General features: G+C 45.3%; 1 protein-coding gene across 10 annotated transcripts in view; it reads right to left on the bottom strand.

The window, feature by feature from the left end:
• The window catches only part of Limch1 (LIM and calponin homology domains 1), a 308,356-nt gene extending 291,308 nt beyond the window's left edge, over positions 1-17,048 (bottom strand). For 3 of the 10 annotated variants that reach the window (XM_031342515.1, XM_031342516.1, XM_031342518.1), the window contains exon 1: positions 16,696-17,000. In XM_031342515.1, the coding sequence (XP_031198375.1) occupies positions 16,696-16,791 (96 nt within the window). In that variant the 5' untranslated portion in view covers positions 16,792-17,000. Of the gene's footprint in view, positions 1-16,695 lie in introns of all 10 variants that reach the window. The other 7 variants (XM_031342508.1, XM_031342509.1, XM_031342511.1 and 4 more) reach the window with 6 other exon arrangements.
• Between the last annotated feature and the right edge of the window lie 847 nt (positions 17,049-17,895).

Genomic DNA, 17,895 nt, shown 5'->3' with positions numbered 1-17,895 from the left:
AGAAGAAGAAGAAGAAGAAGAAGAAGAAGAAGAAGAAGAAGAAGAAGAAGAAGAAGAAGAAGAAGTCCTACAGAGTCAACTAAACTAACATGGGCCCATGGGGGCTCAGAGACTGAACCACCAACCAAAGAGCATGCAGGGGATGGACCTAGGCCCCCTACACTTTTGTGGTAGATGTGCAGTTTGATCTCCATGTGGGTCCCCTAACAATTGGAGTAGGAGCTGTCTCTGACTCTGTTGCCTGCCATTGGATCCCCTTATGCTAATTGGACTGCCCGGTTGGGCTTCAGTGGGAGAGGATGTGCCTAATCCTGCTTTGACTGGATGTCCCAGGACTGGGTGATACCAAAGTGGGAATTCCCCTTGTTTAAGAAGAGATAGGGGTAGTGGGGGAAGGGATTTGTAAGGGTGGAACAGGGAGGAAAGGAGGGAGCGGAAGCTGCAACCAGGATGTAAAATAAATGAATTAATGAAAGAATGAACAAACAAACAAATGGGAAAACATAAAATGTGGTTAGCAACTTAAAAAAAAATTTTAGTTGGAGAAACATCTGCTGCCTCTAGCACCACTGCAAATGTCCTTGTCTGCCCCACCAACTGGGGCTTGGCCACACTACTTGCCTTGGCAATGGAATATAAGTAGCTGGGATGCAAGGGAAGACTTTAACAGTATTCATTGCATGTGTCTGGCTGGGTCTGCTGCACCTGTCATCTGTTTGCCTAATGAGAACATAGCTCCAGGTTGCCTCGGTCCAAAGAGAACAGACCCATGAAGCCAACATGAAGCCAGCCCATAGCTGGAACCAACTGAGGCCAGCTCTCGGACAAAGCCACCACAGCTGACGCCACACATAAAGGATGCTCTTGACATCTGCCAAACAGCTCTGGAGAACCTGTCCACTGTGCTATTATATCCAGAGCTGTCTAACCTACGCCTAGACCTTGTAGTTGAATGTATTCCTTTACCTATCTTTAGCTCTGAGAATGGTGCTCAGACCATTAAGAGCTCTTAGCAGATTTTTAGCAAAGGTAATTCATATACCGTCAAATACATCACCCTTGTCAAGTCCACAATTCAATTCTGGGTATTGTTCTCTAAATATTGTAAATAAATAGCCCGCCATCATCATTATCTAATCCATGATGTTTCTGCAACTAAAAAGAAATGCATAGCGACCAGAAGTCCTCTGATAATTTTTATAAATAACAATTGGAGTGAATTACTTGAAAACCACTTATTCTGAATTAGCATATTCACACAAACAAGACATAAAAGCTTTGCCAGAATATTTTATTTTGTCTTTCAAATAAGTTATATCTATATTTGCCCTATATTTTGAAATATAAACATGTCATATACCTTTTAATTGTTGTAAAGCAAAGGCTATCTGGAGATTTAATTTTCAATCTACAGATCACAGAGACATGATTGCATCAAAAACCACCAACCACTAGGCAGGGATCTCATATGTTTCAAAGCTATCATCAGTCACTGAGGAGAAAGCATGGCACAGAATCTACTTTGGTCTTTAAAAAAAAAAAAAAATTGGTTCAAAGCCAAAAAAATAAAATCTCAGCATTTCAATCACAGGCACCTTTAACTGAGCAAATAGACAGTTTAAAAATATAAATGTCAAAATGTCAGAATGTGGGGGACCTAAAATATTAGTTTGTGAATAACCTGACAGCATACCTAAATACTGTTACTCAGGGTTTTTTTGTTTTGTTTTGTTTTCTTGTGTTTTTTTTAATGATCACTAAAGTAACTATTTTTAAAAACCATAATGAAAAGTTCACTTCATTCTATTAACAACCAAAAGAGAAACGCTTTGGAAAAAACAGACTTAAAGTCAGTAGGATAAATAAGAAACTCAGGAAGGGAAACTATTGACCTTTCAAATCCCTCAAATGTGATGGATAAATCTAATTCTGTAATTCTAAGGAACCTAGAAAATAATCATTTCTAGCCATCACCGCTATTTCCCCACCAATCGAAGGAGAATTCTAACCCAGAGCTAATTACCCGGGGAGCTTCCGCAGATCCCTACTCCAGCTAAGCTGCATGTCCAGTTTTATTTTTACCCTTCTCTTTCCCGGACTCTCTCGGCGTCAGGCCCCAGCTGTGCTCAGCCAATCTGGGTCACTCAACACAGAGGATCAGTGGGCGACAGCCGCTGTGTCCACTTTTAGCAGGTTGCATGCCTGAGGAGTGCTTGGGCAGAGCTGGCATGCTCTGGATCGGAGGGTCCAGTGAGGGTGACTGAACACTTCTGCTCTTCCTAGGTTTCTGGGGAACATGAGTTAGACAGGAGAAACAGAAACCAGCCACTGGAATTGACTCTAAAACACCAGCCATCTTATAATTCAATATGAAGTATATCCTCATAAATACTAAGAAGAGTCGAAGCTCTGAAGGTATAGACCTTTTGTTTTCTTAATCAACACTTCAAAACCAATGTGCTACATTGTATCCACTTTTTACAACTAATGGAACCAATCTGGTGTATTTGGGTTGGGGGGGCGTTGCAAACACGATACTGATGCCTCCTCCAAAACTGACATTTTTTTTTTAAAGTCTCACAAAACAGGAATAAAGCTAGGCAGGGAGACACACACCTGTAATCCCAGCACTTGGATTACTTAGACTGATGTAGGAACACTGCGGATTCCAGGCTGGCTTGAACTACATAGTGAGACCCTGTCCAAAAAGAAATAAAACAACTTACTGGTAGCTTTTTCAAAATCATGCTAGGATCATAACCCTATGCTCTCCTTGAGGAAGCACTCACAGGTTTGTGTATCGTATTTTCTCCCTTCCTTACCACCCACGAGATATGTTTCTATATATTACAGCATTATTATTTTTGTGTGTTTGTGTGTATACCAGTACATGACGATGCATATAGACATAAGTGCGCATATGTGTGGAACCCGAGGATAACCTCTGACGTCATCCTACTTGTTTCTTGAGGTAGGGTCTCTGAATACCATGGAGCTCGCCTTAAGTAAGTGGGGCTGGTCCATGAGCTGCAGGGATCCTTCTGTCTCCACCTCTTTGGCCTTGGGATTACAAATACCACCGAGGCTGACTTTCTTAGGTTCAGGGAGTCAAACTCAGGTCCCTGTCTTGCACAGTGAGCACTTTACTGACTGTGCTACCTTGGGAACCGTTGTTGCATTTGCATTAAAATGCTAATGATAAGTCTGGTCTTCTGGGCCTCCTCTTCAGCCCTTCCTCGAATTCGTCCACCACAAGGTCCCAGAATTTCCTTCAAGGGACTCTCTGCTTCTTTGTTGCGTTCCACTACCCTGGATATCATGAATGAGGACTGTGACCTCCCCCCTTTCTCTACCTAGGTCACGTAAGGAGGATGTGAAGACAGGACTCCCCCTGTCTAAGAAAGAACTTCCTAGACCTCTTGGGCTGGAGCAGAGCAGGCAAATGGCCATTACAGAAAGCTAGACCACGAAGGCACATAAAGCCCAACCTGGCGGAACAGCTGGGAGAATCCAGGTCCCCTTCAGTGTCCCTGATACAGCTGAGTCAGCCCGGCCTGGAGTCAGCTAGGAGGCTTTCTATTTCTCTAAAGCCAAATCCAGTGGAACTTTCCTTGTATAACCATAAAAATGCCAACAGACTCTCTCTCTCTCACACACACACACACACATGCACATGCACACACACACACTCCAGGGAGATTTTACTAAATCTGCATACGATGCAGTAGAAACTCAAATAAGAAATTAAGCTGCAGATACCTCTATCATATAACTCAAAACTCTAAAACAGCAAGGAGAAAAAGTCAGTGTCCCATTCCATCAGATGACTACTAGGGTTCATCAGGTCACGTGGAAAGCATCACCCACATCTGCACAGGGACATCCAGTTATGTGGCCAACACAGAAGCCAAAACAAGAACACTAGAAATGGCCAGACGTGAAGGAAGGATCTTATTTCCTAATATTGACAAATGTAGAATTTTACTACAAAGCAACCTGACTAAGGGAGACAAAGACACAGGTGGGGGGGGTGTATAAGAAATGATAAGGTGGTCCATCATGGAAACAAAGGTTTCAAAGCTGCAGATCTGGGGAAGTCAGACTTTTTATTGACCCCCAAAGTCTAACGGTATCTAGAACACAGAGTGATGGCCTCTCTGTCTGGGGTATCTTTCTCTCCTAGCCTGTTCGGCTTCTCTCTCCTGTTATTTGGTGGCATACCTGTCAAAGTGTGATGTAGTTTTAATGTAGACTGTTTCCCATAGCCTCACATGTTTGACGGGTTGGTCTCCAGCTGGTGGAGCTGATTTGATAGGTTGTAGGAGCTCTAGGAGGAGGGACCTGAGTGAAGGTGAGTCACTAGGGGCTCAGGCCTGATGGCTTATGTCCCCTGCTCTTCCCACATCATCTCTCTGCTTCTTGACCACCTGAGTGATGTAACTAACCAGACAGTCCATGCTCTGGAGCCACGCTTTCCCCTCCATAATGGAGTATCCCCTTCCAATTACTAAGCCAGAATAAATCTTTCCTCCTTTAAGTTGCTTCCCCCAGGGATTTTTTTTTTCACAGTGATGGGAAAAGTAAAACATACAAAGTGCTCACACGAGGCTGTGGGAAGACCTCAGTGGTAGAACAATTATCTCCCATGTGTAAGACCCTAGGAAACTGTGCGTGCACACAATTCACACTCCAAACAGAAATCAACGCGACGTCAATGTATTTGCTGGAACACCAGGGATGAAACCAGGCAGGGGAAGATGGGAGCTACAGTCCGGGGATGCCATGGGCAAACCAGGAAAGGTGCTGCTTGCAAGGCACCAGGTGGGAGTACAGGAGCCACACAGGATCCTGCCCAACCTGCCCAACCAATGCAATGGGACTAAAACTTATGGAGACAGAAACAATAAAGAGCCTTGAAGCAGGGTAAGGCGGAGAGCGGATGTATGTGGGATCCAGGTCTAAGCAGGATGTCACACACAGAAAGCCTAAGAGTGCACTGAATCCACGACCTTTTCTTTGTCTTGTTAATAAGGAGGAAGGGTCCAGTGAAGGAGAGAGACTGGGGAGGAGCAGATGAAGCAGAGGGTAGAAAGGACTCCACCCATTGGCTTGGTCCAGTCTACTCCTGTAAGGGGTTTTTCTTCAAGTCCTAACCACTCTCCTGACAAATTTTATCTTTCAAAAAAAATGTTGAAAGGGCTTCAGTGGAAAAGAATGTGCCTGGGTACCACATAGATGGAACTGTTTCCTAGCAACCAACACTGCTTTGCAGGATGCTCAGTAAACAGCATCTCCAGAAGAGGCTGAGCTAGAGGGGGCAGGGCAGGGCAGCCATTGCTGACTGTGGCTAGGGTCTCCTTATAGAACAAAGCTGTCACAGCCCAAACTCTGGAACCACATTGCCTGGGGTTTAAATCTCGAGTCTGCAATTTGCTAGCTATGTGGTTTCAGACAAATCAGTTAACACTTCTGTGCTCCAATTTCCCCATCTGTAAAATATGCATAAAACTGCTTGGTTGAGAAACATTGCACCAGATGTTACAGATTTATATTTATCATCTCACTAGCTCAAGCATCCACATTGTCACCAGCCTATGAGAAATGGCCAGGAATGGGTCAGCTTTCATCATCATTACTGTCACTATTTATTCTGGCTCCGGGCTAGCTGGGTCACAGTACCTTACCACATTCCAGTGACTTTTACCACAGGATGAGTCAGGCTTTCACTTGTCACCTGCCCCTCCCATTTGTGACAATTTACAAGATCCCTTAGGAAACAGGCAATAACCACACCTGCCTGCCAATAACTTCAGCTCCACAGCTACTTGTTTTTCCACTTCCCATAGGAAAGGCGAGAGGGGGCTGCTTCTCTGAGGTCACACTAGACTGTGACAATGGTCATAGCCATGAACACCTACCTACTAAACACATGCACACCACACACACACACACACACACACACACACACACACTTTTTCATGGTGAATATCTTGCACTCAGGAATACTCCAAACTTAGTAGGAACTAAGAAGTAAGAACTAGCTGGGCATCTGGAGCAGGTGAGAGAAGGGCCTGGAATGTTGCTTGGAGGGTAGGAACTGGAAGGATAAACCTCCTGGGGTTACGGTTAAATCAGATCTAGCCAAAAACTCAGTTCTGGGAGTGCTACCCAAGGCCAAACTACAGGGAAGGCTACTCTTTAAATGACTCTTCCAACAGGTATCACCTAGCAAAGGGCCCGAGGTGGAATTACAGCCCAAGAATCCAATCACTGACTGTCTCCAGGTCACAATTAGGTGAACTGCTTTTTAAAATCCTTCTTAAAAAGAAAAAAAAAACGAAAAATATTTTGCCTCCTGTTAGAGCAGCAACAATTTCTCTGTCTCTGCAGAGTCCAAGTAGGAATCAAGTGTCTCCTGCTGTCTGGCCACAGACTCTGTGGCATGGGCATTGTAGCTAACCTACCTAACTGAATGAATGAGGAGGTACTAGGACTATGATAAAGAACTGATCCTCGGCCATGGGTGCTCTAAGGCTTATCAAATGAGGCAGCTCCCATACTATACCCATTCATTATGGTACTGTAGGATAATTTTTCTGAGCGATCAATGCTCTAGGTATAATGTGCACTGGGAAGAAAGGGATTTGTGAGCTTAGCCAACTGGAGAGAATGTCACCCAGGCAGTCATGTTGAAGGTCCTAAAGGATTTGTCCCCGGGGAAGTGAGGAAGGGACATACCAGGAGCCATTCTCTCCTCTAGTCTGAGGATTGGGACATAAATTCTTTGTGCATGACTGATGATGCTGATGAGGAAGATGAGGAGGAAGAGGGAGAGGAGGGAAAAGAGGACGAGGACAAAAAGAGGAGAAAAAAAAGTCCCTTCTCCAGCAACAGCTACTATACATAAGTTCTGAGCAATAACAATGAAGCAGATGTGTCAGAAAGAGTTTTCCAAAGGCATCTTTCAAGGGACAATTGCAGTCTCTAGTTCCCATTCCTCCATTCCACTTCCTGGAGAAGTGATGTGGTGATGTAGTCCAGCATCCATATTAGACCATGAGAAGATCGTTGACAATTGATGTGGCTTCCAAGAGCATTCCAAAGCAGAGGGTATCTGTGAGTTGCCACCTAAGATCTTGTACAAAATTACTCTGCTTGTACTTGGAAATGCAGGCAGATTGCTTCCAGTTCCTTCTCACCTCTGAGTGCAGGGCAGGCTCTACAAACTCCATGTTATCTGGGAGTTTTAATCCCTGAATCCTGAAATGTAAATCTCAAGGTCTTCTCTGACATTTCTCTTAGAAAATGAGTTCTAACTTCTTTCTGTGACTTGGATAAAAGGGTCTGGTTGACACTGATGAGTAGCCCATGAATGGGCTCGTAGAGGCCACGGCTACAGCTCAGTGGCAGAGCCCTTGCCTAGACTACCAAGCTCTAGGTCTGATGTTCACTACACAAGTCAAAAGGAAGGAAGGGAAAGGAAACATACAAGCGTATTCAACAACTTCTTGTTCCCTGTCCCTCTCCACATTGCTCGTGTGTGTGTGAGTGTGTGTGTGTGTGTGTGTGTGTGTGTGTGCGTGTGTGTGTGTGTGTGTGTGTGTGTACTGGAGGATTAACCAAGGACTTCCCTCACCCTAGACAAGTGCTCTCTCACTTAGCTATAGCCCCAGATTAAAAAAAAAATATATCATAGTAAAAGCCACAAATCAGCAGCAATCTAACTCTCCTGCTTAGACTCTTGCAATATTCTTGGCTTAAATTTTACCTTCACTAAGAACCCTCATCTATAGGAAGAATCCTTTGATCTTGAACATCCCCACACAGCATTCATTCATTCATTCATTCATTCACCCCATTCATTCTGAAATTCGATCTTACCATATAACCCAACCTTAGTTCCAAACTTCCAATCCTCCTGCCTCAGCCTCCCAAATGCTAACATTATAAGCTTATAGGAATGTACCACCACACCCAAGCTGCTCTTCATCCTTAGAATATGTAGCCTGGCTTGTAGTTAGGCACTTACTCTAATTTCTCTCAGTGTGATCTTCCTAAAGGAAGGAACAGTTGTACATTTTGCATCCTGTAACACTGGGTCCTGGCACTGGGCCTGGCAGTACCACTGGAACTCAGTACATTTCTCTCAGGAAAGAAATTTTTAAATCACATTTCACATGTTCATGCTGATTCTTTTTAACCATGATTTAATAATAAAGAACACTCACAAATGAGTACTGCTGGGCATCCCAACTAACTAATTTCATACTTAAAATCATTTGAGTACTTAATGTGTTGATTAATAAAATACCCAACTGAAAAAAAAAATGAGTATAATTTGCTGGAAATGTTTTGTAAGGAAGGAAAAGAGCAACCTACTCACTGAAATAAATAGACCTTCAATTCCTCGCTTGGTGCATACTCATGTGATCACAAATGAGCCTAGGGTTTTTATTTTTCTAAAGTGTTGAGTCATGGCAACAAAAAAGCCACAACCCTTCTAACCCTGGACCTCTACTCAAAAGCAAGTGAGGAAGTAAAAGTGGTTCTAACTTGGTCTTCTACGATGTAGCTATATATAAAGGTAGTGAGGTAATGGTGGAGTCTGTCCCTTACATGTCAGGTTGACCAGAAGGACAAACTACATCTCATAGTAGTTCACCACAGTAACTACTGAGCAGCCTGCAGTGTTAGCTAGCCTTCCCAGCTAGCTTACCAGTTCATTCTTTACAGCTCGTTGTAGATACAAGCATAGGCATTTGTTGGCAAGCTAAGTGTAGTAGAAAAAGGTATCTGCCAAGTGATTTCGTAGGTGTATGGCATAAGACCAAGTCACCCTGCCTTTTCACTGGTGTCAAAGGGGGCTCCTTGGGCATCTACAGGTAACCTGTCAGGGTCCAACGCATAAGAACATCACTTTGGATGTGTTGTTCTCAACACGGCAAACATGGACTTTTTCCATAGCAGACCTAAATTCCATTTCATCATTCTACCATGCGCAGAGAGATAGATAGATAAAACATCTCATGTCCTGGCGGAAGCCTTGCCAATATTATGTCATTCTTCTTTAAAAGAACTATTATTTCCTCTATATTATCTGGCAACCCTTCCGTTCCAGCTACCGCTATAATTATCAGTCACTTTACAGTAAGATTCCCGTCACTCCTCATTCTCTCATTTAGTTGCACTGAAGTCATCCTTTTCCCAGCCTATACTTCTCTACATGAAGTACACACAAACACCTTCCTTTGCTTGTAATAGAAGCACACGCGGCCTTAAGAACAAGGGAGGAAGGGAATTACAAACATCGCATGGCCTATTTTTTTTTAACTCTTAAAGCAGTGAACCATGCTTAAAAAGAACAAACAGTCCCAAAGAGAGTATCTTAGTCAAAAATCAGCTGGGCAGGGAACTGCATGCCCGTAGTCCTTAAGCAGCCCTTCAGAAGGTGAGACCCAAGGACATGAATTCGAAGCCAGCTTCGGGCTACACGGGCCTATCTAAAAATAAACACGCATACAAACAAATAAACAATAACAACAAGTTCATGAAGATCAAGATTACAATACAATGATGAGGTCTCCACTGAAACAGGTGACAGGGATGTCAACAGCAGTTGCGAATAATGAGATGCTGACGGCCGCCAGAGAGGTTTCCACGCCCCTCTCAGAAAGATCTGCCTCTTGAATTCAACCTTTTTACTATTTGAGGATAAAGTCCTGCCCAGATGAAGATGTTGGGGTGTGGAGTGGCAAAGATGAAAAAGTTAGTGTGTCACAGGTGCCGGAACATTCGAGGACTGACCAAAGCTATCTCCCTCCCCACCCCTACCCCCCATGCAATTGCATTTGAAGAAGAAACCATGCAAACCACACAGGCAGAGTTTTTCCAGTTGAATTTCCTAGGGTAGTGAAGGTAGTGAAGACTGTGCCTTCTCCATTGGCCAAGGCCACAAGCACTCTTGCAGACTGTACACTCCATGCCCACGACAGTTCAGCACTGAAGGTAAAAGTCTAAGGAGAGCCAGGACCTCCACTAGCAGGCATGAAGCACTTCAGACTCCATCTTCATGCCTTTGAAAGGTAAGGTCTGAAGGCAAGCACACCAGAGGAGCAGACTGGTCCCTCTAGCCTGTCTGTCTCAATAGCACCACCTCCTAGGGACCAGTGAGGCGGACTGGCCACATGAGAGCAACCCCTTTGTCCTGAAGAAGAAAACTGTGAACATCAGGGAACAGACTCATCTGGGCAGCTGCAGCTCCTGAATCCACATGCTCTCTGCACAGGAGGGGTGGGCCTCAGCACAGTCAAGCACAGTGCTTAGAGGAGACACACGGTCCTAAGTAAGGGAAACATAAGGAATGGGATGGCAAGGGCTGTGGAATTAAGCTAATTAGGAGAGCCTTTTCCGACTCCTAGAAGCCCAATATCCTTGTCTGTAAATTTTGGATAACTGGAAATACACTTGATATATATATATATCACATATATATATATACACACACATATATGTATATATAATGTATATTAACATACATGCTGTATATATATACAACATATCCCTTATAACATATACTAATATATAGATTTATAACATGTATTAATATTTAATGTATATAATATATACTAATATATAATACAGACATGTATTTGTAAAATCTAAGAAAGGATCCTATAGATCCTACCTCTGACATTTACCATTTACTTCTTGGACAAGACCCTTAATCTGTCATAGCCTCGACTCCTTCATCTACAAGTGGGGATAACAACAGTACTTACTATGTAAACATAGAATTTGTGTCCTGCAGGTGAGGTGGGAGTCAAAAAGCAAGCAGATCTCTGTGAGTTCAAGACCAGTCTAGTCTACATAGCAAGTTCCAAGCCAGCTAGAGCTACATAGAGCTATGTCAGAAAGAAAGAGAGAAAGAGAGAAAGGAAGAAAGAGAGAGAGAAAGAAAGAAGACAGAAAAGAAAGAAAGAAAAAAGAAAGAAAGAAAAAAGAAAGAAAAGAGAAAAAAGAAAGAGAGAGAGAGAAAGAAAGGAGAGAAAGAAATAAAGGAAGGAAGAGAAAAAGAGAAAGAAAGAAAGAAAGAGAGAAAGAGAGAGAAAGAAAGAAAGAAAGAAAGAAAGAAAGAGAGAAAGAAAGGGAGAGAAAGAGAGAAAAAGAAAAATTTATCCAATACCAATACATAGTAAATATTCCATACTTATAACTTTGTATCCCAAGCAGTATTAGACACTTAGCATGCTGCCTTCTGTCTGAAGGTCATCTAATGAATGAAAGAAAAAGAAGAAACTCACAATTTCCAGTACTTTCAGAGCTGCCTTGTCCCACCTAGCACTGACTGCCACCCATGAAGTCAAAGCCAGATGTGGACATCATGGGTCCTTTGTCATCTGTCAGTGAGGAGCAGGGTGCTCAGAGCTCTAGTTGCTGGAAGCAAATGTCCTCCCTTCCCCCCTTCTTGTGGCCAAAGCTCTGTCTGCCCATTTAGAGTTTGTTTGATACAATCAGTATCCAGGGAGACGCTGAAGCAAGAAGAGTCGGCTCCCCTCCCTGTCCACTTCCCCTTTCCCCAAATCTCTGGGCCTTCACTGTTCTCCGACCATGTGACAGCTTTGTGTCACAGCAGCCCTGGTATACAAACAAGGCAGACTACTTAAATGTCACTGTGAGAAAGCTGTTGCTTGCTCTGGGCTGTACATCAGCTTTCTCTATCCAGCTAAGAAGGGCTTTCTTTCTCTTCCTCATCTCTCACAAGCAAAGCTGGAGAAACATTTACAAACCTAAACTTTGCTTCAATTTAAACAAAAATTAGGAGTCCTTACAGCAGCAGGGAAGTTGAATAACTATGACTATACAACTTACAGTATGATATCACCAATGTCGTAGTTACTGGCTACCAAATGCTAAGGTTATCTCAAGAGCCACTCGTACATTTCCCCTACTGCCAAGCCATATGGCGCCTTCCAGTATCAGAGTGCTAAGATACCCTCAGAGCATTTAATCTTCAGAATCAGAACTGAATAAAAGTGGAATGAAAAAAAAAACATTCCCCTGTGGACCTAGGAAAGTGAGGTTCCCACTCACGTGAAACATGGCTTAGGTTACAAATAAGGCTGTGCTCGTCCCCAACCCAGGCGCGTGCTATGACTCAGTTAAAGGGATCCAGAAAGTTTTCAAATTGAGATCACTGAGCTGGCCTGAAATCTTCCGCCCCTTCCTTTTAAAGGCTTGGCAACCTGTTCCCAATCCAAATCAAGTGGAACCCAACTGAAGGGACATCTGATCCTCCAGAAAGTGTCTGTCACTTAAGAGAAAAGTAAAGATGGGAACAGATTAATATTGTTGTGGGTGGAGAGATTAAATGGGAAAGGAGAACCAGGCATATTAGAACCATCTACCTGCAAACAAATATCAATGCTAGCATAGAAGAAAGGGGTACAGGGTGTTTAAAAAAAATAAGCCACCACATCGCCAGTCTCCAGTTTAATGTATTGGACTGTCTACAAGGGGACAGGTACTGAAGATTTTTTCTTGGAGTTTAGTAACAAAACTACATGTTAAAGTTCAAAGTTCAACCTAATATCAAGGGGTAATTTTCTAAGCCCTTTTAGACTGTGAGGTCATCTCATGGGTAAGCTATCACAGGCTCTCCTCTGACCATAAAGGCAAACAAGAGTAGCCTGGAATATCAACTTAATTGCTAGCCCAAGTGTCCAGAATTAATAGACTGAGATAGTGTTAACTCCTGCCTACAGCTGGATTTGACCAAGCATTAAGTAAGTTAAAATATAATGAAGTGAAATCAGTAGGTAACTGAATTATAGTATGTACACTAGAAACTTATAGTTCTGAAGAATTTCTTTCAAACTCAGGCTTGCTACCAGGCAGTTGTATATGCCTATAATCCTAGGAGGGCCCAGAGTTCAAGGTCAGCCTGGGCTACTTAGCAAGCCTCAGTCTCAAAACATCAATATAAGACTAGGGATGTTAGGTCAGTGAAAGGGCATTTGCCCAACTCCTGATACTGAAACAAAAATAAATAATGAATAAAATAAGATAACAAAAGAGTGAAACCAAAACAGAACAATATAAAAATTCAGTTGCTATTAGCAATAGCACCAACAGTGGCAGCAAGGACGATAACAGAATAACAGCAACAGAAGTATAAATGGTAACTATCATATCATCACTCAAACAGTACCAGGTGCTAGTCTAAGTACTTTCTTAACATGTCGCGTGGATTTGTTGTTTGTGTGTGTGTGTGTGTGTGTGTGTGTGTGTGTGTGCAGGTACTACTGCATGTATGCATGTGTTTGTATATATGGTCCCCCAACACTGATATCAGGAGACTTCCTGGATCACTCCCCATACTGTTCTTTGAGGCAGTGTCTGGAAACTGACCCTAGAGCCCCCCTGCCATGGGCTAGTCTAACAAGCCAGCTTATATGAGACCCCAGTGCTGGAGCTCCAGGCGGGCCATGGTGGGCTCTAAGGATCCAAATACCAATTCTCCCACTCGCCAGGCAAATGCTTTCACCTCTGTACCTATTCTAAGCATTTTAAAATATATTCACATATTAAATCCTGTGGCACTCCTCTGAAGTGAGGTGATGTTTAATGTCCTGTTTTACAGATGTTTCCACAGTACCCTTTGGTTGTTTTGTTGTTAATTCGAGGTATCTTTCAAAGAAAATATCTGGGAACAGAAGGACAGGAAAAGCAGTTTGCTTGCCCAAGGTTGCTCAGCTAGAAGTGACAGACCTGGTCTCCACCCAAGGACTTCCAGCTAGGAAGCTGGGCCTCTTGGCCCACTGTGCAACTTACTGCCCCAGGAAAATGAGCTAGAAAGGCAATTCAGTAGGAAGTTAGCCTTGCCTCTGCCTGCTGATAGTGAATTAATCCTTGAACCTCCCCAAACCCAAGTAAGGGACTGAGCCTGCTCTTACACTTCATGCTCTTACAAAGTCATTGTAAATGTGACCCAGCTGTCCCTCTCCAGTCTGTGACCAAGCCCAGCTTTATTATGAGTTCACCTTTAGCAGCTAAAGCAGAAGCTGGTGTTTGGGGGGAGGTAGGAGCCTGGCTTCTGAGCCATATTTCCTGCCCTGTAAGACTGTCAAGGCTGCAGGCTGAGAAATTCCTTGCTAAGAACCTGTGTCCGGAAGCTTGCTCCCTGAGCCTTATTAAGAATGTAAATTCTCTAGACAGACCAACTTGAAGAACTAAGGATGCAGAGTAGTAGCAAAGTTTGCTTATTAACCTGCTGCACCCAAGGGAACGATTTTTTTCTGAAAAGGTAAAATTCCTGACTGCACAGAAAGAAAAATGAAAAGGGCCGGTGGGAAATTTAATCACCAATGGAACAAAACTGAAAAACAAAGCCCTCCCAATGAGGATGTTGCCGGAGACAATGGGCCCCTAAGGGGAGATGCGATTGTCTCCTGATAAGAATCCCCACGGGAAGTGGCTCACACTAAGAAACACATTATTGCTGTATTAGCCCAGGAATCTTTGTTCACTGGGCAACTGTGTACAAAACCATCTGTTATTGCCCCTGGCTCCCAGTTTGCAAACGTGGCATTTACATTTCAAGAATGTGAAGGGGAAAAGCGTGAGCGCACGCGCACACACACACACACACACACACACACACAAATACCTTTTTACCCAGCCTGGGCTCAGGATAGGAAACTCCCCTTTCGATGAAACCCAACTCCACTGTGGAAAGGAGATAGGCCACTTCAATTATGCACACGCAGCGTGCCTGGCAGCCTGGTCCTAAAGCCACACACACACACCATTTGGGTTTTCACTGTCTTTGACTAGTTTAAAGGGCAAAGTATCAAGAGTCATTCTAAACTGTGTTTAGAGCTTAAACCAGCTCTGCTTTCTTAAACTGTCTCTCCCTTCCCTCAAACTGATATGATAGCTGATGTTCTACATTGTGTAATGTTTAGCCTGAGATGCCACTAGAAAAAAAAGAGCTTTATAATATCTTGATCTATAGGGAGATGTAATAATATGTGTACATATTCCAAAATTCACAAAGATGTGTGATTCAGATTTGCATGCCAACCAGTATGGAGTTTATACCACAATGCATTTTTAAAGGCAGGACATGTGTGTCAATATTACTATCAACTAAAGAAACTGGGAATAAATCATGTGCCTGTGAGAAAACAGAGAGGCTAGTTTTCCCCAAAGAAAATGCAAGAAGTTGAAAGAGACACAACTCTCCACTCCAGGCAGTGTCTACAAACGTCTCCAGGGAGCCTGTGAGCCCCCAAAAGCAGAAAGAACACCTGTCACACTCCAAGCCTTCCAGCCACACATCAAAAATAAGAGACCAATGTCTTTCTTTTCTCATCTAGTAGTATGAGTTACATCTGGTAGTTACAAGAGACACGCCAGCCCTGGCTTTTAGTAATGGTGCCTCGTATACTCTGTTTCCTTAGTTCCGTTTTGTTTTTTTTTTTTTTAAATAGATAGCTCCTGACGCTGAGGAGCTTTTGCAAGCATGAAGTTGGTTGACCCTGAAAAAGGTGGCGGCCTGTGGCAGAGCCTTCCTCTGCAGGTAACTCAGGTTAAAATCTGCAGCCCTATAGTTCTATCACCCTAACAACAACGGAGACCCCGGTCTGTCCGGAGGGAAGGGATGGGGTCACTAAGTGACCATCACCATCTGAAGCTTATTCTTGCTTGGTCACGACTTAGCTGCACACATCCTCCTTTGAACTACCAGGCCAAGGAGGTTGCGCGCCATTTGGCCAAATTCACCAAGGCATTAAGAAAGGTGGTCCATTGAAATAGGAGTTCCAGGAGTGGATCACAAATCACCTCCCCCACTCTCGCCCTCCATGCGTCCTGAACCCAAAGACCGGGTTGTTTCGGAATAACAGGGCTACTGAGCTGCACCTGCAGATAGACATCATGAATCAGGATCACCCAGCGAGCGCTTCCTGGACTGAGCCGAGAGCTCCAGTGATTTCCTTGGCCTTCCACCGAGCCATTTAAGAAGTGAAATGTGCCAACCTGGCCCGGTACGCTGCGTGCTGGAGCCCACCCTGCGGTCTCTGGGACAACCAATAGCTGGACAGCGTGTCTGCGGATAGTGCACTCGCAACTAGGTCTTGCAGGTTCCCCCCACTCTGTGCTCTGCGCCAGCCTTGCATCTGAACGGGTGCCAGAACACAGCCAAGAGGCTCGGGTGGGTATGAGCCTCCGTGTTGACATTGCCAACTCTGCTCCGGAAGGTCGAAGAGAGAGGGCAAGGGAATGTGGAGCAGAGAGCGGGACACCCCGAAATGCGGCTCCCGCAAGGGCTCTGGAGGCTCCAGCCCCGGTGCCTTTGCAGCGCTACGGCTCGCACTGCGCTTCGCGTGGCAGCACTTGCAAACCGAGCCGAGATTGCGAGCTCCCTCGGAGGCAGCAGGGATGAAGGCGCAGGGGACCGCCTCTTGCCCCTGGGCGCACAACTAGACCGCAGTGCCCCCCCCCCCACCTCCTGTGCACGCCCACCATCCCTGGGCCCCAACGCTAGGGGAATCTCAGTCTTCCGAAGGCCGCGGATGGTGACCTGGGGAAGCTGGCCAGAAAAGCGGGGAGGGGAAGGCTGGACCTGCGGTCTCTGCTCTCCCGGCAGCAGCTCGGGGCGCCCCTGCAAGGCCGCCCGCCGGTGGCGGCACCTACCTCGATCCACTTCTGCGCCTCGGCGAAGGCAGGCTCCGGAGGTGGTTCGGGCTGCAGGGGTTGAAGGACTTCCAGACCGAGAGCGGGGCAAGCCATCTGCGAAGCCCAGCGAGTACTAGAGCGCTCGGCCGCCGGGATGAGCACAGCCTCCTCCGCAGGAGCGCGCTCTCCGCCCCTTCCCGCCCGCCGCGCTCTCCAGCCGACTTCCCCGCCCCCACAGAGCGCAGGTCCCCGAGGACAGCGTCGCGCACTGCCGGAGGACACCGTGGCCACCTCAGCCACTGGCGCCCTGGCCCGTCGCTCCGTCCCCTCCCCCAGCTAAAAATAACCTGCTAGGAGCTCCGGGCGTCCCTCCCGGGCTCACGCAAGGACCGTGGGAGGGACACGGCCGGTCACCCCGCTTGTCCTGCCTCAGGCCGGCTACCTAGGGTCGGGCTGCACCTTGGGTGAAGCTGGGCGGGGAAACAGCACTACTGCGGCAGAGCTGGAGGACTGACTGGCACCTGCTGTCCCTCCCAGCCACAGACTTGAGGCCTGGAGCTGCAACTCCGGACTCAGCACCCTTAAATGTTCCAAAGGCAACCGCCAGATCTTTCTGTTTAAAGGGGAGGCGACTCCCAGCAAGCTACCTGGGCCTTAGCCTGTTGACTCATTCAAAGGATCTATTCAGCTCCTATTATTTTCCAGCTACCAAGCTAGGAACCTAGGACTGCCGAATTGGGGATGGGAGTGGGATGGGGGCAGGGAGGGATAAAACAAAAACAACAACAACAACAAAAAAAAAAAAACCTCCTAATATGTGTGCTGGCTAGTTTTATGTCAACTTAACACGTGTTAGAGTTATCTGAAAAGGAACCTCAACTGAGAAAATGGCTCCATAAGATCCAGCTGTAAGGCATGTTCTTAGTGATTAATGAGAGAGAGCCTAGCCCATTGTGGGTGGTGCCATCCCTGGGCTGGGTACGGTAAGAAAGTAGGCTGTGCAAGCCATGAAGAGCAAGCTAGCAAGCAGCACCCTTCCATGGCCTCTGCATCAGCTCCTGTCCTGCTTGAGTTCCTGTCCTAATTTCCTTTGAAGATGAACAGTGTGATAGGGAAATGTAAGCCAAATAAACCCTTTCCTCCCCACATTGCTTTACTCATGGTGTTTCATCACAGCAATGGTAACCCTAACCAAGACACAATTCTAAGATCTTGCCC

Source organism: Mastomys coucha, unplaced genomic scaffold (assembly GCF_008632895.1).
Source record: "Mastomys coucha isolate ucsf_1 unplaced genomic scaffold, UCSF_Mcou_1 pScaffold22, whole genome shotgun sequence".
Classification (NCBI taxonomy): Eukaryota; Metazoa; Chordata; class Mammalia; order Rodentia; family Muridae; genus Mastomys; species Mastomys coucha.
This window is presented reverse-complemented; position numbering and strand designations above follow the sequence as displayed.